This window comes from Gopherus evgoodei, chromosome 2 (assembly GCF_007399415.2).
Source record: "Gopherus evgoodei ecotype Sinaloan lineage chromosome 2, rGopEvg1_v1.p, whole genome shotgun sequence".
Classification (NCBI taxonomy): domain Eukaryota; kingdom Metazoa; phylum Chordata; order Testudines; family Testudinidae; genus Gopherus; species Gopherus evgoodei.
In genome coordinates, this window is record NC_044323.1 from 170,818,523 (window position 1) to 170,843,056 (window position 24,534).

A 24,534-nucleotide genomic window follows, 5' to 3' on the forward strand; every position below is an offset into this window, starting at 1 on the left:
CAGGAATTTGCTAGGTCCAGCAAAGGCATGTTGCACGAGGCAGTGTGAGGAGGGGCAGAAGGGCAGTTTCAGGAAATAGTGGAAGGGAAGGGTTATCAGGAAATTGCTGGATGGAGCAGGAGGAAAGGGGTGGCAGGAGGCACTGGAAAAAACAGGGCAGTAGGAAGTTGCCAGAGGCAGTGGAAGGAAGGGGACAGCAGGTTGCTTGAGAGATTGAAAGGAAAGGAGCATCAGGAAACTTCAGGATCAAGCAGGATGCAGTGAAAAGGAGGAAGCAAGCAGGAGGTTGCAAGAAGCAATGGGATGAGAGAAATTATAAGATGGGGCAAGAAGGAAGCAAGGCTCAGGCAGTAGGCAGTGGGGTGGACTTGGAGAAGGTTGGGGCAGTGAAAGCAGCACTATCAGCAGGAGGAAGGACCACAGGCTTCAAGACTAAACTTCTTCTAACAGGGAGGCGGAGAGAGGAAAGGGAGGGACAACAAGAAAAAAAAACCTGCATGTCAAGTCCTGAGGAAATGCTTTAAGGACTACAGGCAGACGTTTTTTTTCCCTCTGGTATGTTTGTTTTCTCCTCTCACATAACTGAGAGGAAGGAAAGGAAGAAAGAGAAGTAACTAATTCAAATGTGCCTCACTCGGTTGTGGCTGGGGCTAAGGGATTTGGTTTGGAGGATCTAATTTCTGGTCAGTGGCAGCAAAAGGAACAGGAAAGGCAGGCAGAGACAGACACACGGACATGTCCATCTCAGCAGCAGGCTGTTGGCTGGTTCTCTGCCTTTTCATCGCTGACAAACAGGTAAGGCTCTATCACCAAGGCGCTGTAAATTGTGAGGGGGAGTGAGCATATGACCTGTGTCGAGGTTCTTGATTCTCTGTGCACTGAAAAGAGCCTTTAGGGTTTGGTTTCTCATAGCTACTGTTGCTGGAAGAAGAAGGATTAACAGAAGTCTCCCCTGCCTTTTTTTCTTAGTTTGGCTGCCTGGCTGTTTTTTTTGACTTGCTCTGTCTCGCAAGCCTCCAACTCCCCCCTCCTTTAAAAACAAAAACCCAAAACGAATCCAGAAGATCTGTAGGAAACCCGCCTGCTCCTGCCCACTACAGTGTGTGAGAAAACATTAGCAGAGGGTTGTGGAGGGTTATAATTTGCATGTAGCAAAAAACAAGGCAAACTCCACCCAACTGAACAGAGTTTACTCAGAAGAGGCTGCTAACATTTGTCCGAAGTTTTGTATTCTGTAGAATCATAGTCGATAGACATGGAACAAACCTGCAAGCTCTGCCAGCCAGTCCATATCCCACCTCTGAAGGATTGTTTCCCTGTGGTATTTTTACAATCTAGCTAAGGTACCTACATGGCACTTATTACTATACTATCTGAGGGCTTCACAAGCTGTAATTGTTTTATCTTCCCAACACCCCTGTGAAGTATGGACGATCCCCTTTCACAGACTGGGACCTGAGGCACAGAGAAATTAAATGAGTCGCCTAAGGTGATGCACCAAGGTTGTTATACAGCAGGGGATTGATTGGCCCCTAGTCCAGGGGGTCAATCCATGGGGATATCCTTTCTATTTAAAACCAAGACTATTCACTGTGTTATGATAGACTAAGTGGGATGTGAATCTGTGACCACGGGCATACAAAGCATAACACTTGCCACAGCTCTACTGGCATTCAGTCTAACATAGGCTTAGGTATTCCCAGTGGTGGGACTTCCATCTTTTCGCTTAAGGAAAGCATATCACAGCCAAGGAGCCATATAAATATCATAGAGTGATCAGAATTTTTCCCATATAGCTTAAATTTTCATGATGTCACTGTTATTCCTACTTATACCTCTGTGCAGCACTCTAAATTATTCCTCTCTTTCCTTGGCATTTTGACCTTTCAGATATTGGTAGACTATGATCATGTCCCAACTTCATTATCACTTAGGCAAAGCTAATTATATATACATATAGTGTTTCCTCCATAAGTCAATTCCTGCTGCTCCTGAATCAATTTTGTAACTCTGATCTGAACTCCTTATATTTGTCAATATTTTAGTACTTCTTATTTTAAGCATCATTTTCTTAGAATTGCAGCCTTGCCCAGAGTTCCGGTCTGCAACTGGTGCTTCTGCTGAGCTAGGCACTGTACAAACATAGAACGAAAAACTGATCCCTGCCCCAAAGAACTTACAATCTAGTGATTTAATGGCCAATACTAGGTGCTCACTGGCATTTCAGCTCCATGCTCTGATACTTCTGAATATGGATCCCAAATTGCATTGTCTACTATAGATACATCTATATATATATACACACACACGCATAATTTCCTGCCTACCCTCACACCTTAGATATCTTTCAGAATTGCTGCTAAGTTTCTTCCTCCCCTTGCATGTGTGCATTAGCCTGCACTTTTGTGAGGTCAATCTATTTTACTGTTTTCTGATCATGTTTTTAATGGCTTTAGCTCCTATTGTATTATTTTTTCTGTCCTGATGGATGTTCAGAGCATCTGCCAATGTGGTATCATTTTCAGATCTCACTGATGTTCAGTATAGTTCCTCTCAAGATCATTCACAAAGAAATTTTGTTTTCGTCTCAAGTGATTTAGTTTTGAGAAGATTGTTTCCTACAGCCTGGTATCTATTTGTTGCTTAGTTGAACCCAGGCAATGCATATATATAAAATTTGGAGTCCTTTGCTTAGGTCTCAACCTGCTCCAGATCCCCAAAATGAACATTCAGTGTGTTCCCCCCACCAAATTTTCAAAACACATAAAAAATAAGAGGAGGATGCTTTGGCACTGATTTAATAACATGTAAAGCTTTCTGTTGCACTAAGCATGTGCTTTACTCTAAGCATGCTAGTGGCTGCTTTGTCAGATAGTTCACAACCTTCCGTGGCCAAATGTTGGATAACAAAGATCCCAAGATCCCAATAATCCCCATCACAATGATACGAGTCCCAGGAAAAGCTGTATTGTGGGAAAGGTTAATATTCTGTGGTGCTTATTTTGTTTAATCATTAATTTTTATAATCTCTGTACACTATTTAGCATTTTCTGACAGAAATAATTGACAATAATAGAAGTGGTTTGTCTGACATACCAGTAAATTTTTGTCCATAATCAACGACACTCCTCTTAATTGGGAACAGTTGAGAGACATTAATATTTCAAACTTTTATCATGCTTTCCATCTGAAGATTGCAAAACCTTTGGAAACAAAAACTGAGACTTATAACCGTAAGAGGTAAGCAGCATCTTTAGTTTCACACATGGGGAAATGGGCACAGAGAATTTGTAATTTGCCCAAATTCACACCAAAGATCTGTAACAGAACTGGGAACAAAACCCAAATCTCCTCTCTCCCAGTCTTGTGGTTTAACCACGAGACAATTTTTCCAAGACATTTGCCTTATACTGTGTCAGAATATACAGTACCTTCCTTCCTGAAACGTGATCAGTACAGCTTGTTTGCGGAATTTTATATAAAATTCATATTTTCCCATTATTTGCTTGATACTTGTAAAATGCCTCATTCAGATAAGGGAACAACAATTGTGGGAATATGCATTTGTCAGTATTATACAGTTTAACTGCCAGACTTCCTTTTTTGAGTGTCAATGAACTGAATTCTCCTCCCATACCATACATAATACTGTGTCTGGCCATGTGGAGGGCTTGTTCAGCCCAGGCAATCAGAATTTTGAGGGCTTTAGAGAAGTTTTAAAATGCTTTTGCCCAAAATGTAGACCTTCTCCCCATCTCAACCCTCCTCCGCTGCACCAGAAAAGTCATGGTATTTATAATGGAAAAAGGAGTAATGAAATAAAGCAAAGCTGTCATGAGGCCTCAGTCTAAAACTTTGGATTCTTTGCCATTTGAATTACAGATATACACTATAAGCTATTTTGATTAAATTAACTGGCTGGTCAACATGTACTTTCAGAAAAGGGCACTGGCAGGGAAATCAGAGAGATTTTACTTGCTTTGCGGTTTCCCGGGGGAGGGGTGTGTAACAAGTCTAAACTAACTCTCCACAGTGTCTCACATAAAGGAGATAATTGTGTGGCATATGAGGCTAAATAAAACCTTTACATTGATATGAAGTGTAACTGTTGGACAGCTGCAGTAAGTGTAGCGTAATGTATGATTACTGGATTATCCATCCATCTATCAACTCTCCATTAATGTAAAGCTTCCTCTGACACCCCACCCTCATGCAACCAAACATGCTTACGCCAAACTTTACAAGTTAGTAAAAATACAGAGCATTCTAATAATTGCAACATGTCATGAAAATATACTGAATCTTGTAGCTCGGGTGGGAGGCAAGATTTTTTTCACCATATATCAATCTGTCAGAATGTGAAGCACAATTCAAACAGTAATTCCAGCTAAGCCATAGTGATGATACATCTAGTAGTGTTGCACTGGTACTACCACCTCCAATCATTCACTAGCTCAAAAGAGAGAAAATTCCAAGACTAGCTCTGCAAAAACAAATAGCTGGAGATTATGAAGAATTCACACTCTGAAACAGGATGGATTGATTGAAATCAAAGTCATTTAAATCACCAATATAATAATTTCAGTCAGCAAGCAGGAAACTTTGATTTAGAGAATTGATTTTAATTATGTTTTGCATTTATACTTGTTTAGTTATTTTCATGAAAGAAAGATTGTTTGTTGGTAACCATTAAAACATGTTGATTTTTCAATGAAATATAACCTTTACACTAAATTTGGAGCTGCTTCTTTTTTTGCTAACCAATAGGATACACTATATCTGTACATATTTATTTAAGCCATTGTATAGCTTAACTTATACATTAGAGTCTTAATTTTTTACCTTTTTATTCTGTTAGAAAATTATGAATGATGCATTTCTTATTTACTAGATGATTAATTTTTTATTTGTGATTTGTTTCAAGCTCTATTTGGATGGAAATTCAAATTCAATTAAAAATTCACAAAAACAGCATTTTATTTGTTTTTTAAATTAAACAAACTACCTTAAATAAGTAAAAAATGTTTATCAAAACATCTTTTTCATTTAAAACTGATTTATTAAACAAAGGAAGTATTATCTGTACTTACTGAATTGAACTGATTGTTTCTGGTCACCATGTCCATCAAGATTTTTAGAGTTAGTAAATTTCATCCTCTCACAACTCTTCACTAGTTTTAATTGTTAGACTGGAAGAAGAAAATAAACTTTCTTTTTTTCAACTCCTATTGGTTTCTTAACTTTGAATCAACTAGTCATTGAATTGAACTAGTTGAATAAACTGAAATGAAGAAAATATTCTCTCTGTGCCTGCAGAAAAGGCTACTGTTATCAAAAAATGGTTTAGCACTGCAATACTTAAGTCTAATCCAGGTTATTGGGCTCGATACAAGGATAACTGATATGGGCTTAATGCCTGTGTTGTGCAGGAGATCAGCCTACATAATATGATGGTCTCTTCTGGTGTTAAATTCTGATGCTGTAATAATTAGGAGCAGACATGGCAAACCTGTGAAAAAATGCAGAAATTGGGCTTGTTTTTAGCTTAATTGGCTTGGGAGTTGCTTGTTGACTAGTTTTTGGCTTGTAGCTTGTTGCCTTTTTTTGATTAGCTCCTGGCAAGCAGAGGCAAAGGGAGAGCAAGTGGGGGCAAGGGGCAAGCAGAGGCATGGGGGGATTGAGTCAGGGGTGCACAGCTGGCCCACTACAGTCCCAGACTGCACACCGGGGGGATCTAGTCACATAAAGTGGTGGAGTTCTTAAGGATTGGCTTGTTTTGAAATGAGATTACTTGATTTTTGGCTTATTATGAAAGTTGAGGTGCTCATTTACCGTTGACAACTATGCTTAGGAGTCCTAGTCACAGACCAAGAACCCATTTGTACAGCCTAGGCACTGTACAACACAGAACAAAAGATGGTCCTTGCCCCAGAGCACTTAGAATCCAACTATAAGACACGAGACAGTAGATGGAGACAGACAGACAGGTGAGGGAGCATAAGGAAACAATGAGACATTGAGCCATCTCATGCCATGTCTAGGACGCTTGTTCTTTTTCTGTCTATGCTGAACTGTGGTCAGACACATGGTTCATCATTTTCTTCAGCAGTACTATATTTCTTGGAGATTATACTTTGTCTTTTACTAGAACCTTGGTTTGTCAAATGGCACTGGATAATATTCTGGATACTGCTGTTCACATTCAATTTTAATTATGCTCAGCCTGGTATTGGTTTCTTGGAAAAGATAGTGCACAGAGAATGGTTATTTAAAATGGAAGGGCACAAATAGTGAGAGAAGCAAATATCTGAGTGCCATTCATGCAGTATAACACTAAAAAGCACTTTAGATAAATTGCACTATGGACTTAGGCTTTACTTCATATAATAAATTAATCTGTTTACAGTAAGCACAGTACTCTCCTCTTTTATGACTTACCTACAGTAGGTAGAAAGTACAAAGTTCAGGGACTCATACTGTAGAACAAAGATTTTCATGAGTTACAGCAGCAACTGCTGAACACTGCAGGGTTTGCTGTGGCAGAGAGCCCAATAATGTAGCATAGTACACTTTTCCTTAATGTTGCTTCTAGTCCAGTGGTTTTCAACTGTGGGTCTGCTGACCCCAGGGGTTCCACAGATTTCCAAAGGTTCCTAAGATTTCCAAAGGTGTCTGCACCTCTATTTGAGATTTTTTAGGGATCTACAAATGAAAAAAGGCTGAAAACCACTGAGCTGGGATGTCTCCATTACACTGCAGGAGGTGGCATGAAGTTTCAAAGCAGAGGAATGCTAACCTCCAGTTTTCTCCTAGTTCACTCCCCCCACATTTAGGTTCTATTTGTGACATGTCTTTACTGATAATGGGAACTCCTGCCCAGATCAGAGGAGTGAAGCTGTTTTGCACCACCTGAGGATCTGATCCATAATATCCTGATATTGTGACCACTTTACTTGCATATTGCACCCCTTTCCTGTATTTCTTTTCTGTCTGTAAGCTCTTCAGGGTGGGGACTTTGCCTTCCTTTGTGTTTGCACAGCGCTTAGGACGTGGGTGCAACCAAAACCAAATAGACAGTAGTAATAATAGGACAGGGCCTTAACTTGCTCCCACTGAACTCAATGGGAGTGCTGCCATAAGTTCAAACTGGAGCAGTTTGGGGCCCAGAAGGGAAGTGTGTGAATTCTACCCAGGGTTGAAGGCCATTTCTCCCAAGAATTTTTTCACATGCTGTAATTCCCAGGACAACTCACTTTCACTCCCCATGTCCCTCTCTGAGGGAGCCCTATTTAAATGCTGCCCAGTAACTAATACTTGATTCTATTCTCTGTCAACATTCTAGACAAATGAATGAGCCTGTCTTTCATGTTTTTTTTAAAACAGTTGTTTAACAGCAGTAAGCAAAGTTCATTTATGACAGGAGCCTTGCCTAGTTTCCAGAAAACAGAGAGTTAATCTCCCCACCTCCCTCCAGTTCAGATCTCACACAGATGGGGGATGTGGGGAGGAGCAGTGAAGCCGGGCTAGGAAATGAACACCTGGTCCAGCTCTCAAAGCGGAGGCAGGCAGCTGCAGCTCCTTGTGGCTTTGTTCACTTCCAAAGTGAATTAAGCTAAACCGAATTAAGGCCACTTTTAATTCTGAATAACAGCATCCACACACAGGGATTTAATGAAGTTACTAATCCCCTACAAAATCACATCTTTAGTTAATTTGAATTAACTTTCCTGGATGGCATGGCCCCATGTAGACAATCCATAAGATTCAAGTATAGCTCTGGAGAAAGACCGTAGCTCAGTAAAAGAGTTTCTTTTTCTTGCAAGGCTAGATAGCTCAGCCCACCCTACCAGTTTCAGATACTTGATAAGCAGGAAGAAAATTATGTAATTTGCCCTCACCACTTCGTGGCAAAATAAATAGGTAAATAAATAGGATCTGTTCATGAACAACAAAGAATTACATTCATGACTGCAGTTGGTGCAGAATGTATTTAGGTGTGGCAAACTGTTTCTTCTTGCATGTTTTATACTCTTCAGTATAAAAGTAGTATTGTTGGAATAATGGTTTAGGAGCTCAGGACTTAAATCTGCCTATGCTGATAAATCAGTTTTAAGGTAATGGAATATATGGTAAAACAGATACACAAAGGGTGTGATCCAAAACCCACTTAAGTCAATGGGAATCTTTTCATTGACTTCATTGGTCTTTGCATCATGCTCTTAGTACATAGCAAATGGCAGACTTGGTTCTTTAGGATGGCTACTAAGGAATAAAGGCCCAGATTCTCAAAGGTATTTGGGCTCCTAACTCCCATTAAATCAATGGGAGTTTGGCACCTAAATACCTTTTGAAGATCTGGGCCAAAGTAACCAATGAGCTCAGTACTCTTGTTCTGACTTTACTATTATAAAGGCAGCAGGATTGGGCTCTGTGCTGCCTGTTACTCTGACAGGGAAGAAGTTATAGATCGTGTAATTCTTGCCCAGATGATCAGACTGTGTAGTTTATTTCAAGACAGGATCCCCTGAGTGTGTGAAGAGCACCCGTTTTATAAAGCCATCTACCACAGGAATGGCTGCATCCCTGAAAATACCTGCGTTACCACTTTCCAAAGAAGCATGCCCAAATGATCCACCATAGAATTCCGAATATTAGAAGGCAGGAAGTGGCAAAAGGCAATAAGCCTTAACAGCCAGCTTCTCAGATACATACGCACTCATTCTATCCTGGGGTTCCAATAGGAGCTCTGTGAGGGTAAAGCTTGCAGGATTATACATTCAGTGGTCCCCAACCTTTTCGTCTGGCAGGTGCCAGACAAAGGATCGTGGCGGCGGTCAAGCATCCACTGAAATGCCACTGAATTTCTTCAGAATTTCTGCAGCGACACCTCTCGATCACGTCGCTTGTCAGCGGCAAGCGGCGTCATCAAGAGGCGTCGCCGCTGAAATGCCACAGAAATTCAGCGGCATTTCGGTGGATGTTCTACCGCCGACCAGGACATAGGCCCATTTAGATGTCCCCGCGTTGGGGACCCCTGGTCTAGTGTATTACACTGCACTCCAGTAGCCTATTGAGCAATAGGGTATATGACACTATACTTACTATCACTCAATAGCACATACTTGCCAAGAGTTCTTTATTGCTAATTTTAGCTTTTCTTTCATAGGTGTGCACATTTTATTCGCTTTCCATAAACATATAAAATATATCTTTGCTTTTTGTACATAACCAACACACCCAAATAACTTCTGTTAAATTTCCTCTGTGTGTTCATAGATTGATAGACTTTAAGAGCAGATGAAACAAAACCACTATGATCATTTAGTCTGACATCCAGTTTAACACAGACATGGAGTTCTAGTCAGTAATGCCTGCATCAAGTCCAGAACTTTAGGTTGTTTAAGCAAAAAATAACACCTATACTGTAAATATATATAAAACAGAACAGGAGCCTATCACAGTAGGTGATGACTCTGTGGAGTTTCTTTAAGGTGACCTTAAGGATCACCCAGTGTCTTAGGGATCAGGTTATTCACTCTAAATTGTACATGAATTATATATGGAAAGAAGCAAACATAGAGCTTCAATTCTTTTGTTTACACTTTTCATTTTTTATTTTAAATAGCTTTGCCCATGCAGGCTCTACAGGATATTGGCTTTTGGAGTTTCATTTCTCTGTTGCTTTGCTGTAAAATTGTGATTTTTTTTTTAACCCCTGCTTTTATAATCTGTAGATTTTTTTTTTAAAATACTTTGACAGATAATTTCAAACAGTGATTAAAAGTAAATAATTTGAAAAAGAAAAAATGCTAACAGGTAGCATGGTCTAGTGCATGGTTCCCAACCTTTATTAGTTTATGTACCATCTTAAAAAAATTGCAAGTGTCTCCTTTTTGTATGTATATATTTTAGGCCTTGTTAGCCTTAACCTAAGCATTTCTGGACTCTGAGGTAAAATAAATGCCTAAAGAAGCCTAAAAAGTTTGATTATAACTAGGGCTGGCTAGGGTAGGTCTCTCTGCATAGTTTGGACCAGAAATGCTGGCCTGAGAAAACTTCCCAATGAATGTTTGCTTGAAACCAATACTTTTCCGTGTAAAGTTTTGGGGTCATGGAATCAGCATTTTCCACTGAAAAACACTTTATCGAGAGGTTCCTATCCAGCTGTAATTATAACTTCCTTTTTAAACATCTCTAGAATTTTAGACAGCACGTTATAAAGAAACTCAATGAATCAGCCATTATTTGTCTACTGTGTTACTCAAATTACAAGAAACAAGTATGTCACAGATGATATCTTGATATATTTCATTACATGCTGGAGACCTACGTTCAGTGGTCTGACTTTTTAACTCATCTAATTTAAGTGAAAGCAGCAAAGAATCCTGTGGCACCTTATAGACTAACAGACGTTTTGGAGCATGAGCTTTCGTGGGTGAATACCCACTTCTTCAGATGCACGGGTATTCACCCACGAAAGCTCATGCTCCAAAACGTCTGTTAGTCTATAAGGTGCCACAGGATTCTTTGCTGCTTTTACAGATCCAGACTAACACGGCTACCCCTCTGATAATTTAAGTGAGAAGTTCCTCATATGGATCGCTGTTAAATATGAGCCAAAGTTTACTTTGCTTCCCTTTTATAAAAATTAAATAAAGAGAAACACAAAACATTTGAAATAGCAATTGGATAAAACAAAGTGCCATTAAAAAGAAGGGGTGATGAAAGAGAGAGAGAGAAAGCGGGTTCAGGTTGTTTCTTTTTATAACTGTGATTTGTCCTGTTAGTGATGGTCATTTTGGGGGTTTGGTTTGAATTTTTTATTTAAATAAAAATGAACACAAAGGGATGGGAGACTCCGGTTGTGTGTGTGTGTAGTGGGAAGAGGGTTCAGAGAGGAGAGGCAGGGGAGTCATAGCTGGAAGTGGGGTGGGGCTTGCCCTCTACCTGAACATCAGGCAGCTCCAGCCTGGGCTGAAGAGGTGAGAGAGCCTCAAATGGCAGCCACCCAGCTGTTCTGGCTCTCCTTAGTCCTGCAGCCAAACTTTTATCCATTGGACCTGACTGATCACCCCGCACCTACCAACTTCAGTGCAGAGATGGGAGAGAACTCCCCATATACCCGCTCCCTTCCAGCCCTACAGGGGCCAGATTACAGCCTCTGTGAGGCAGGGAGTGCAGAGGGCGTTCTTGTGTGTGGGCCCTTTGATCTTTGGGTTCCCAGTGGCTACAGGTTTTGCAGTCGCTCTGAACTGGCCCTTTGTGCCTGTCTCTCTTTGGATGAGAGAAGCTCTGGCAGCATGAGATGAAACTTCACAAGTTTGCCTCAGCAACTTGAGTTGTGTGGCTCAGCACAGAAAGCTAGGCCCAGCAGAAAGCCAGCCGGCTGCGTGCTGGATGAGAGAGTGCAGCGCCCAGTGACAGCTGCAGCATCTAATGCACTACTAAATAACACTGCTATGTCGGTGTGGTTGGCGAGTATTAGTCACCATTATGGCTGAAAGCAGCCAGAAGGGTGCATTTTTGCTTCTTGGGCATTCTCTGGCATTTTTGCTTCTTGGGCATACTCTCCAGTACATGCGACATCCATCCGTTTGAAACTGAAAGGTTTGTTGTTGGTTTTGAAGGGTTTTTGGCATAGGATCCCCTTCTCTAGTGAATAGGGCACTAGACAGAGGACCCAGCAGACCTGGGTTCTATACACAGCTTTGCCCTTACAGTGCTGTTATTTCATAAGTCACTTCAACTCTCTTTCCTTTCCACCATTTGTTTGTCTTATCTATGTAAACATTAGGTTTTTCAGGGCAGGACTATGTCTGTATATGGTGCCTCCCCATAATGGAGCCTGATCGTAAGAACCTAGGGGTTCTGGGGACTACTGCAGGCAAAGTAATAATATTTAGACTCCCTAAACAACCCAGTGAATCAAAATAAGCATTAAATATATAGACATGTGTATTGACACCTGCCTGATTGTTATCTAATGATAATCATATGGTGGATGAATGTTACTCATATGATGGGGAGTTTTTAATTCCACTGAGGAGCTAAAGGAAGGTTAGTTAACTCACAGGAACTGTAGCCATCTCAACACTGATCAGTCTATTGTTTGTTTTATCTAATCTAACCTACCAAAGTTCTTATCTGCCCTCCCCCATCATTATAAGCTATGTTTGGTCAATGCCACCACTTCTGCTCTTTTGCACAGTCTGCCTAACAGAAATAACTCTGGAGGGTTTGTGATCTTCATGTTGATAAAGTTTTGTCATTGGTCAGGTCATCCCTCATAACTGGATTTGCTGTGTGCTGCTTGTTAAAAAGAGCCCATAGGAACAATTACAGCATGCAATACATTCATTAGGGAATTAGACTATTTCAGTGCATCTCTCCATTACCTGTCAACATCGTATAGATATTTTTTAAATCTCCTTATTCATGATTGTCTTTACCCTATGTTCTTTCCTACCACTTTGGGTCTGGAAGGTTTCAAGATCTAGCAAGTTTATAAGGATTAATTTGTAAGAGTGAAATAGCATTCAGTCTTCATTCCGCCTTTGCATTTCCTGACTCTGTTTTACCATCTGATGGTGGTTGTGATGTGGTTTACTGGTCACTGGAAAGTTGACATCACAAAAACCATTTTGTTCACAATCTGAATTACAGCCCTTCATGAACAGCTGGAACTGCCTAGAGTCAACTATGTCCTTTGTGACTGGATTTTTATCATCAGTCAGTTAATATTTTGTGGAAGGATGTGTGTCCATCTAACTTGGATTATGCCTTTTCAGTATAAATCTTTCATCTCCTTTTAATCTCTATGATGTAAAAATATAATTGAGCTCTTCTGTAAATAATAAGATAGCATTTCCCCAGGTGGTGTTGCTGAGTGGTCCTTGAACCAGGAAAGTGCCAGAGATGGCCAGTAGCCCTACTAAATTACCAATGCTTTTAAGCCTCCTCCAACAAAATAATTTTTCTGACTAGTGAATCACTAGTTGGAATTGCTCAAGCAGATCAACCTCCATGAAGAATAGGAAACCTGAGGCTGTATTGTACCATCTGTGTTAAGACAGAGTTGCCCATTAATTTCATATTAGGGCTTCGTGATATGAGTTAGCATATTACTATAGTTCAGCCATACATAACTTGAATGCCAATTAAAAAAATAAATAAACCATTTATTATCAGTTTCAGATGCCTCCTAGCAGCCTGGTGGTTTTGGTTCTTTTATGTTTCGTTGTGAAACAACAAGACATTAATGCTGCTGTGATGTAGCTTAGGACTGTTGCCGAAGGAAGATGGGAACTGTTAAGCAACATTAGCAATGTGGCAAAAAGGGTGGAAGATACAAAACTTTTAATTGTACAGTGAAGGGATGGCTTCTTGTCTCTGAAGAGGGGATAAATATATTCTTTAAACAGAAAAAACTATTGCAGAGACAGTCCCAACTGGAAAACAAGATGGCTGGTTTAAACGGCTATAGGTCAGACATCACTGGGAAAATCCTGATCCTCTGGGTGAAGATGCTCATGCCCAAAGAACAGTAAAATCACCAGAGTTCTGCTTCATGGACAACTGAAGGTTGGACAATCAAACACTTTCTCATGCTTTTAATGTCACTATTAATACCAAGCTCGTGAGTTTAAAAATCAGTTGATGTTGTGTGAGACAGGATACAACATTGCTCATGTTTCTATATTAGGTCTGCATTCCAAAAAGAAGTAAAAATGTGATTTGGTTAGTAAAATGGTCAGCTATGACTTGAAGACCCTTTGGAAGCAGATCTATTGAGTAAGAATAGTTACCCACCATCTATAACTGCCCTTGAAACAAATGTTAGCTGCACAAATCTGAGCATATCACAAACAATCCACAGTGAGCCTCAGGTTGTTGAAAGAAATGACATTTTAAAAAAATACTGGAAACCCCCTAGCTTGTTCTTCCAGGCTTTTTTCTTTTGAAGTAAAGGGGCCCATGTAATTCTATGCTCTCTCTCAGATATGTCTGTCTGAATATTCATTTGAGCGAGAAAGTAATTTTAGCACCTATGACACACAATTTCTGCTGCCATTAGATTGCTCAACAGCACTAAAAATAAATATTTCTTTAAGCCCAAAGGCAGGAATTTGAATTTGGTTAGTCTCCCCTTCAGAAGCACCTGTGTGTGCTTTTAAATGTCTTACTAACACAGTTCAGCTTTATTGCCGTGATTCATTAAAGCAAATTCATTAGAACCTGTAAGAACTCATACACATGCTTACCGTTGAGCACGTTCATTCTCCCAGTGAAGTCAATGCGACTACTCATGTGCTTAAAGCTAAGCATGTGCTGAAGTGCTTTGCAGAATCAGGGGCCTTATGAAAACCAGAGGGAAATGTTTCTTAATTCTATGTGCTGTCCATCATTGGAGATGGACACAGTTCTGAGATTATACATATTTGAACAGGCAGAATGGATTACATTTAAGGACTACAGCAAAAAACTTGTGTTTATCCTATAATTAAAAATATGAAAAATCTTTTAAAAATATGACTTCTCTTAAATGTTAATTTTCATATGTCCGTAAGGTCCAATGAAAAGATTCACCAATACTAATAATGGCAAAGGAATGACTGAGTTTGTTGAATTTATTTCAGATTAGGTTTCCAGATTTTTTTTATTTATTTTTATTTGATATTTGTAAGATTATATACAACCACTTGTGGAAATTTGACCCTCTTTCTATATACACCAATACTGTGTACTATCAGAATAATCAGGATTTATATGTACACAATTATTATTGACAGAGAGAAAAGATGGTCCAGTGGTTGCTTGGGACCCCAGACACCTGGGTTCAGTTCGCCATTCTGCCACAGACTACTTGTGTGACTTTGGGCAAGTAACTTGGTCTCTCTATACCCATGTCCCCAAGCTGTAAAAAGGAATATTCGCACCTCCCTACCTCATGGGTGTTATGAGGATAAATCCATTAAACACTGTGAGGTGATCAGGTACTACACTGACAGGGCCGTATAAGTAAAGTAGCTAGATTCCCCCAGGCAAAAAAAGCTTATGTGCAGTTTGGCGCTCAGGTACAATCCTCCTGCAGACCCTTCCGTAAGTAGCTCCATTGGCTGCACTGAGATTGCCCACAAAAGGTACCCCTTACAAATACAGATTTGCAATAGCCAACCCATTTAAAAAAAAAAAAAGAAAAAGGTTTGAACCCCCAGTTTGACAGGGAAGACTTCTATACAAAATCTTCTGTCAGTTTGAAAGTATAGCTTCATCCTGCCTCACAAATGGAAGTTCTCCTTAGCTGGAAATACTAAAGACTAAGACAGTGGTTCTCAAACTTTTGTACTAGTGACCCCTTTCACATAGCCTCTGAGTGCGACCCCTCCTTATAAATTAAAAACACGTTTATGAATTTAACACCATTATAAATGCTGGAGAAAAAGCGGGTTTGGGGTGGAGGCTGACAGCTCACGACCCCCCTGTATGAACCTTGTGACTCCCTGAAGGGTCCCGACCCCCAGTTTGAGAACCCCTGGACTAAGACTTCCCAAACATAATCTAAAATAAAAGCTCCTTTCCCAAGATGCACTCATTTAGCTTTTTATCTTTTCTTGCACCCCAAATGACATGCTCTACGGCATAATCTGATACACACCCAGAGTCCCTTCTACCCTAGGACAAAGTTCACACTCACACCCCATTATGTGGCTAGGTTGCCAAGATGCATGTAAGAAATTTGGCATGATTTTACTGTTTACCTCACTGGAAGTTTAAATAAGAGATGATGATAGCCAGGCTTTTTAAATACTAGGACAGCCACCATAGAACGGAGTGTTGATTGTCACAATGCGAGTATACAGACTGATAAATAGCTGTGGTGAGATATACTGGGAATATAACAATAGCACCTGTCTTATGTATAGCTCCCTTGTTTTATAATAGGTAACTAAATAACCAGCATTTAGTGCTAATTCCAAACATAAGAGGAACCACTGAAGAGTTATCTGTATAGGTTGCCTGTCCATTCATGCTGTTTTATTTTAAAAAATGATTCCCCACCCTTTGGCTCTATGGTCTAAAATAAATTTCCATATCCTTCCTTAAAATTAAAGACTGTCCTCATTTAGCAGTTCAGTGATTTTAAGTCTCCCATCAAAAGAGGAACTTTCAAACTGGAGCAAACAAGGAAGAAAAGAACTCTTTGCACAAAAAACAAATGACTCGACCAGTTGTATGCCACATTCACAGATGGTTGTGAATAAGAATTTATTCATGCACAGCCTTTATCTCTTGCACGATCCTGCAGTGAAGTCACAATCCTTATCTGGTGATAGCTTGGCCTTTTACCATATACAACCATTTCAACGTAATGTCAGAAATTCAATAGATTGCAAGAACATGTTAGAACATTGTCTACTAGATAGTGAACAGCACTGTCATTCAGCCACTGGGCTGACCAGGCCTGTTTTACTACATTCATGGGACTACCTAACATCTTGCCAGGAATGTACACAGCCCTGACTGCTAATTATTCAGGGGAAAAATATCATGGGGGTGCAGTAGTAAGATCTATTATTCATTTATATTGTGATAGGAGCTCTGGTCATGGCCCAGAGCCTATTTGTGCTAGGTGCTGTACAAACAGAACAAAAAAAATTTCTGCCCCAAATAGAATCTTACAATCTAAGTAAAACCTCAGAGAAAACAGGAGACAGACAGGGGAGCACAAGGGAAAAATGAGACAAAAGCACTATGTTTGCAGGACTGGACCCTTAATTTGCCTCAGGATTATTATTATTATTTATTAGTGGCATCAGACACAAGTGGCATTCAGCCCCATACAAGCATACCCAAAGACATCGTCTTTGACTTAAGGATCTTACAGCCTAATTCAGATGCAGCTCATACAGTTTAAAACCACAGAAATAATGCACCAGAATATGGTTCAAACTCAAAACAAGTGGGTCATGTGGAAATAAGTATTCTTTAAGCAAGAGAAGGAGCTTATCTGGCACAAAAGGAAAGGAGGCAATTCCAAGCAACAAGACCCACAAGGTCAGATGGTGCAAGGTCCAAGTGGGAAAAGGATATCAAAGCACTGGAGACTAGAAAAGAGGAAAGGGAACAAAAGGAGGAAACAAAAAGAAAGACGTGAGCAGGGGAATGGAAACTGATACAAATTTCACTCTACAGTACCTGTGCACATGGTGCTTTTATCACATGCTCTATATCGAAAGAATTACATTGCCAGCAGCAGGAATGCCAACATGCTTTCCTCAAAGAAATATTCCACATAAACAATATTTCAGCAGCTACATCCAATTACAATGAAGAATCAGTCACTATAAATAAGGGTTTTGAAGTGTCTTAAACTTTATAAAATCAATAATTAACAATGGGATGGCTGCTTTCCTCTCAGGTGGCAAAAGCAAGAGTTAGTTCTGCAAGTCATTCGGTGCTCTAATAAAAACAAGATACCCACACTACTGTGTACTCTCTCGATGCTTCTTACATGACCATTTTTTTTAATGGATGCTAGAATTTTTGCTTAATTTCGTGTATCCCAGTGGGAAGCTGGGAACTTCTTTTAAATCACTTGTTTCCGGCTCTCTGCCAGGTTCCCAAATGTTGGACTTTAAACCTGTTACTGGTCCTTTATTAAATCTTGCTAGACCTGAGTGTTGGGCTGGGTTCATTTTGGTGGAAAAAGAGGAAGTATTTCTGTTAGGTTGCTTTTTATTTGTTTATTTGTTTTTGTTTATTAAAATAATGCTTATTTGAAGCTGTTCATGGGGTTCAAATGTCAGAATACAGTGCTGGGGGAGATGGGTTACTGGGTAAGAGAAGAGGTCAAAAATGCATGATAAATTGCACAATCATGTTATTTATTTCTTATATGGCTGTCAAGCTCTGCATGTGTAGATATTATCAAGTTCACATTACTTAATTTGTCTGCAAAGGACTTTTGATAATGAAACGTACAATGTCTGTGCTGCGTAATATTTACTATTTTGCAATATGAAGTGTTGTAACTAATTAGTGGAGCTTTCCTTGCACTTTTCAGAAGCATGAGTAGGATTTTCTAAGACCTGGTCCACACTACGCTGTTAAACCAATTTTAACAGCGTTAAATCGATTTAACGCTGCACCCGTCCACACCACACCGCTCTTTATATCAATTTAAAGGGCTCTTTAAATCGATTTCTGTACTCCTACAAAATGAGAGGAGTAACGCTAAAATAGATATTACTATATCGATTTAGGGTTAGTGTGGACGCAAATCGACATTATTGGCCTCATTCTTTTACAGTAGCTACCCACAGTGCACCGCTCCAGAAATCGACGCTAGCCTCGGACCATGGACGCACACCACCGAATTAATGTGCCTAGTGTGGACGTGCACAATAGACTTTATAATATCTGTTTTATAAAATTGGTTTAAGCTAATTCGAATTTATCCTGTAGTGTAGACGTACCCTTAAACTATTTCATGAATAACTCTCAAGGTACTGTTTCTCTCCTTCTGTTTCCCAGTTATCACTACAAATCTCTCCCGCCTGTGAGAGTGAGCAACACTATGAGTTTTCTGGACGGTGCTGCACAAAGTGTGAGCCAGGTAAATATATTCTAGAGCTCTTATTTTTCAAAAATGAAAATCTTTTTTATGAAATTAGCATCAGGTCACTAGGTCATTTTGCTTTTTTGAGTCCCTGAGCAGGCCCTCTCAGAGATCCAGAGAGGCCCGGGCCACTTCCAGCTTTTGAGGCCCCTAACCATAATAAAAATAAAAAATGATGACACATGAAAACAAAATGAGGCACCAAAAAAAGAGTGACATCATTTGAATATATTTTTTTTTAACAAATGTTTTTCTGGTCCGATAGGGATGCTCATAAAAACAAGTTGCAAAGCTTATCAAATGCCAAAAATTAACAAGTGTATAAATTTGAGGTCCTCTTTGAGCTTGAGGCCCAGACCAAATGGCCCTCCTGGCCACCCGTCTGATTGGCCCTGTCCATAAGTCTAATTGCACAACTTCTAGCAAAGCATTTAGGAATATGCATGATTGAAAGCATGGGCATAGTCCCCAGCCTATACCACTGACTTCAACAAAAGATACACAAGATACCTGGTTTGTTTGAGATTTTTCAGTGCTGGAGACACACAGTGATATGACTCTTACTGCTTTCAGTGAAACTATTCATGGGCTTAAAATTACTCAGGTGCTTAAATGCCTTGCTAAATTGAGGCCAGAGTGAGGAACTGGGATGACAATAGGCAAAAACCTTCCTAAATCCAGTGGCATCAGTCAAGTAAGACATGGGCTAAATTTGGTCTATTATCTTTAGAGAGCATCAGTGACTGATAAGTGACCATAGTTTTTTTCCTCTTTGTTCAGGAAAGTACATGTCTGCCAAATGCACTGGCACTTCTGAGACTGTGTGCCAGCCTTGCGGCCCAAACGAATATATGGATGTCTGGAATGAAGAAGACAAATGTTTACTACACAAAATATGTGATGAGGGTGAGTTGTTCATACTGAGGCATTACGTACCTTTGAATCCAAACTGTCAAAGTATAAGGATGGGTGAGTGGATTTAGAACAGGGGTAATCAACAGGCAGACTGTGGGCAAATCCCAACCACCAGATGCTTTTGAACACACCCTGAAATCTTTTTATTTATTTTTATTATCATTATTGTTGTTTTATTATTATTTTTTCTAGAGTCTGGACCTTGACTATACCTTGATTAAGAAATTTGGACCTTGACAAAAAATAATTGACCTTCCCTGATCTAGAACTTATGTTTAGTTCACCAAAATAATAATTGAGAGAGGGATTTTCAAATAACCTAACAGAGTTAGGTGCCCAACTCCCAGTAAATTTCAGTCACCCCAGGCTCTTTTGGAAATCTCAGCCATAACCCTTATGCCACCACTAGTGAATCTTCAGTGCACTGCACTAGGGTACTATGGGTGAGCATATAGAGATTCCTCCTTCCGCTCCCTCCCAGCATAAGGTGCACACATTTCTTGAGTCTGTTTGTCTCCCCAGTGTAAAGGTCAAATTCAACTCCAACTGATGTCAATAAAAATGATGTCACTTAATGTTTCTAAACAGTGAGGCGTCTCATACGAACCAACCGTCTACCATGCTGTACAAATATTAATGTGATGCCTAACAAGAATGATTCTGCACCTAACACGCAAGCAGTGTGGACATGTGGGGAATGAGGCTGGCCATCCCAAATTATGTTGAAGGAGAGATTTTTACTTCCGTCTGCTTTCTCATTTAGGGAGAGGTTTAATAGAAGTGAATTCAGGAAATAGAACGTTCCAGCGACAATGTGCATGTACACTAGGATACCACTGTAACGAAGACTGTGATTTCTGTCTGCGAAATACAAAATGTGCTCCAGGGTTTGGCGTTCAGCATCCCGGTAAGATATGTAGAGTGGACAACTAGATGAATGGAGTCCCAGCCTTTAAAGGGAGGATTGACTGGGATCTCAGGCCAATGTGAGTGGGAGAGGTGTGTTGTAGGTATAATAATTGATGTACAACCTTCACGATCTGTTTACCTTTTGAAGGCTGCCTTTCAGAGAGTCATAGATTCCAAGGTCGGAAGGTACCATTGTGATCATCTCATGTGACCTCCTGTATAACACAGGTCTTAGAACTTCTCCAAAATAAGGAAGAGACTCGAGAATTTTTATTTTGACTAAAATCTCTTAGTTGAGGTGGATCTTGCAAGTTTTTTCTTGAATTCTATAATTGTCATGGGAGACTTCACTGCACTCCGAATGCTAAGGAATTTGACTCTGATTAACTTTAAAAATTTAACTCCAATATTCACAAAATGTGCTTTCATTGTGATGTCAGTGTTCGGGTTAAGTTGAACTGAATGAACCATGCTAAGTTCAATTTTATAGCATTAGGCGAAGGTAAAAATTATCAACACCTTTTGAAAATTAACATAGTAGTTTTGTATATATAATAACTCAAGCAGTTTCATGGATTTACTTCAGATGTAACAAAACCAAATCACCTTTGACATCAGACTAGCTGTGAAATTTCAGGCTAAAAGGAGGTGGTTGGTTGGTTGGATTGTTCGTTTGCTTTTCGGGAGTGGAAATCAGAGGGGGTCAAAATCAGGTTTATACTGGACATTGGTAAGAAAGGAGGCTATTCCAAGTGGCGGGACCAACATAAAAATGGTACAGGACTGACTGCTGAAGTAAGTACTACATCTGAACTCAACACAATGATTTCTTCTCCACAGTAACTGGTATTGTGAACACCCACTATAACTATGGAGTCATCACTGTGGCTCTGTAATAATGGTGGTATAAGTTACTGACATAATTAATGTAACTGCATTAACACAAGACTGGTAGTTACAATGGAATTAGCTCCTAACACAGTGTTTTTTCACCAGAGCTGTGCAAATCGCTCCTGTCATTTCTGTTTCTCGTTTTGACTCTATAGAGACCTCATTTACCACTACTTTCTGCCTAGATTTAACTCCAGTTGTCTCCTTTAATATAATGTAAGATCTTCCTTGTGATGGAAGGATTTTCAGGGAAAAAAAAAATTATCAGCAAAATCTTCTTCAAGTCTGAGATGAAATTACTGTTGCTCAGCTATGCTGTTTGTTTCCTCTACCACAGGACAACGAGACAAGGATACTGTGTGTGCACCATGCCGCTGGGGGTACTTCTCAGACATCTCTTCATCCACTGATGAGTGTAAATCCTGGACCAAGTAAGTGCACCTCTCCTATAACATAACTGTGAGATAACCACAAAGCTGTAACAGGCCTGGACAAACTCATTTTTCAACTGAAGAATGGGACATTCAACGCACTGTCAGTGAGTTTCTCTCTTTGCAGCACACTGATCAGCAGCCATGCAGCACTGACAGCAGGGCCAGTGCAACCTATTAGGTGACCTAGGCGGTTGCCTAGGGCGCTAGGATTTGGGGGGCAGCATTTTCTTCGGCAGTGACCGCGGCAGGTGGATCTTCGGCCACCCCAGTCACCGCCGGCATTTAGGCGAAGGGAGCTGGGGCGGGGAGTGCGAGGAGGGCTGCCTGCAGCAAGTGGGTGGGGGGGCAGCATGCAGGGGAACTCCCCGCCCCAGCTGACCCCTGCTCCACCTCGTCCCCAAGCACACCGTCGCTGCTTCACTTCTCTTGCCTCCCAAGCCTGGGAGATGGGAGAAATGAAGCAGCGATGGCGTGCTCGGGGAGGAGGCAGAGCAGGGGTCAGCTGGGGCGGGGAGCTGCCACACGGCTCCCCGGGATGGGTGGGGAGCTTCTACGGGGGGCGGTGCCTCAGGGCAGCGGGGGATGGGGAGCTGCCGCAGGGCTCGGGGAGGGGGTGGTGCAGAGGTGAGCTGGAATGAGGAGCTGCCGCACGGCTCCTGGGAGGGGAGCTGCTATGGGGAGGTGCCTCAGGGCGGAGGGGGAGGAGCTGCTGCGGTGAGGGAGGGGCACCTGAGGGCTGGGAGCTGCCGTAGGGCTCAGGGATGGGGGATGGCGCAAGGTGGAAGTTTCGCCTATGGCGCGAAACATCCTTGCTCCGGCCTTGATTGACAGAGTAGATATAAATATGGGAATTCTCACATCAGAGATTGATCCTCACCAGGGAAAAGCAAGGGAAGGGAATTGCAACAAAATTGTTGAGCTAGAGCCTTCTGTTCAGTTCATGCCCTCTTCCTGTCCTTGGTCACTTTCTATACATTTCTCACCTTGGTCCTGATTCAGCTCTTTCTTCCCTCTTGTCTCTGCCACTTCCTTGTGCCTGTAATGGCTTTTTTGAGAGCACTGTTTTCTGTCTGACAGGGGGTTGTTTCAGGGAGGAGGAGTTTTCTGTCTCTATTTTGCTTTCACTTGTGCTCTCTCTTTCTTTCTCTTCTCTTGTTTCCTATTTCTGCTTTTCTCTTTCTTTGTCTCGTCTGTTCCTCATTCCTCCTCCTGTTTTCATCAGTTTTGGTTTAATAAGGACATGAACACTCACAAGCCATGATAAGAAATGGATGTTCGTTTCCTGTCACCTGACATGAATTTGGGTTGCAAAGACCAATCCTATCACATGGCAGGAGCAGTGTCCACTGACTCCAGTGGCTACTGTTATACCTCCTGTGGGTTTTCTGGCCCTTCTTTCCTTCTCTGCAGCCTCGTGTCTGTTCTCCGTCTTTCCCTCCCCATTCATTGCTCTTTCTCTTCTTCAGATTTATCCTCTCATAAAGATTAAGCAGTTCAGCTCTACATAGCATCATCTGCATTCCCAATACCCTCTTCTGTGTGCCTGTGGGTTTGGTAGACATAAAGTAATTCAGTGGATGGCACCTTGCTGGGATATGCTACACAATTAACCAAAATATAACATAACCCAAGAGACTTGCTTTGCCATAACGGGGACCAACTAGTGAAGATGCTATGTGTTAAAATATAAATTAGAAATACATATTTAAAACTATAGAGCAAATAGGGCAGCATTTTGTAATGAGTACAATACGAAGTGAAAGCAGATAATGCCCTTTAGATGGACATGTATGTGATCACACCATTACATAACACATACTGCATTACATACCCAAAACGTACAGTAAAAGAATTGTGTTTAGATTGCAAAGAGGAGCACTCAAAAGATAGGAAATGCCAGATCTGCACTTGTCTGTGCATCCTTAATTCTGTCTGCCTTGTTCATCTAACCTGTATACTGAGTGAGGCCTGGATCCTGTGGAAAATATGGTATGTGATCATGCAATTAAAGAGGGCATCATAATTCATAAGCACAAGGGGGCTGAATTAAGGCTCCACAGACAAATGTAAATCTGGCATTTCCTACCTTTTGAGTGTTTGACTTTGCAACCTAAGTAAGGCTCTTGTAATCTAATTTTTAAATATGTAATTTCCTGAGTTTTAAAAAAGAAAAATAAGTAATTCTGCTATGTACAATCTTAACAAGCCCTCGTAGCATGTGATCAACAGCCTTTGAACCCTAAACCTTCAACACTGACTGCTGCTACTTGAGTTACAGGACTAACTATATTAATGAGCAACAGAAGAAGGCTGTTCTCACAGAGAGGGGAATGGGCCACTGACACTGTGTACTGAATCCAGGAGTGGTCAGGGGAAGCCTGGCCTAGCCTGACACTCACTCTGTCTCTCTCCCTACCCCCTGGAAGTAGGGGGCTTGTGCCCCAGGTGGTGTTCCAGAGGGGAGAAATGGGCTGCTGGGAGGATCCTGGCCCCAGTTCTCCTCCTGGCCCTGGGTACTGAGAAGGGAGTTTGGGGATACTGAAGCCATGCACCAAGTCCAGTGGGTGGAGTCAAAAGTAGTGCGCATATGTTGGCTTTCACCCATTCCCATCAGGATAGGTGCTCCAGCAGCTCCCACGGGTTCCCAGTGCAGTGTTATCTGCTGCTATTGCAGCTGCTTTGGTGAGGCTGGGGCCTGGCACTCTAGAATGTTCCTTTTCTTGTGGCAGGCTGACACCATTTTCCTGAGGAACACAAGCAGAGGAA

The 24,534-nt window shown here is 41.0% G+C and overlaps 1 protein-coding gene across 1 annotated transcript in view; it reads left to right on the top strand.

Annotated features, from left to right (window-relative positions):
* The first annotated feature begins 403 nt into the window (after positions 1-403).
* The window catches only part of TNFRSF11A (TNF receptor superfamily member 11a), a 37,303-nt gene continuing 13,172 nt past the window's right edge, over positions 404-24,534 (top strand). Inside the window, exons 1-5 of the mRNA XM_030552258.1 lie at positions 404-795; positions 18,535-18,616; positions 19,400-19,525; positions 20,298-20,441; positions 21,672-21,765. Of these exons, the coding sequence (XP_030408118.1) occupies positions 736-795; positions 18,535-18,616; positions 19,400-19,525; positions 20,298-20,441; positions 21,672-21,765 (506 nt within the window). The 5' untranslated portion in view covers positions 404-735. The remainder of the gene's footprint in view (positions 796-18,534; positions 18,617-19,399; positions 19,526-20,297; positions 20,442-21,671; positions 21,766-24,534) is intronic.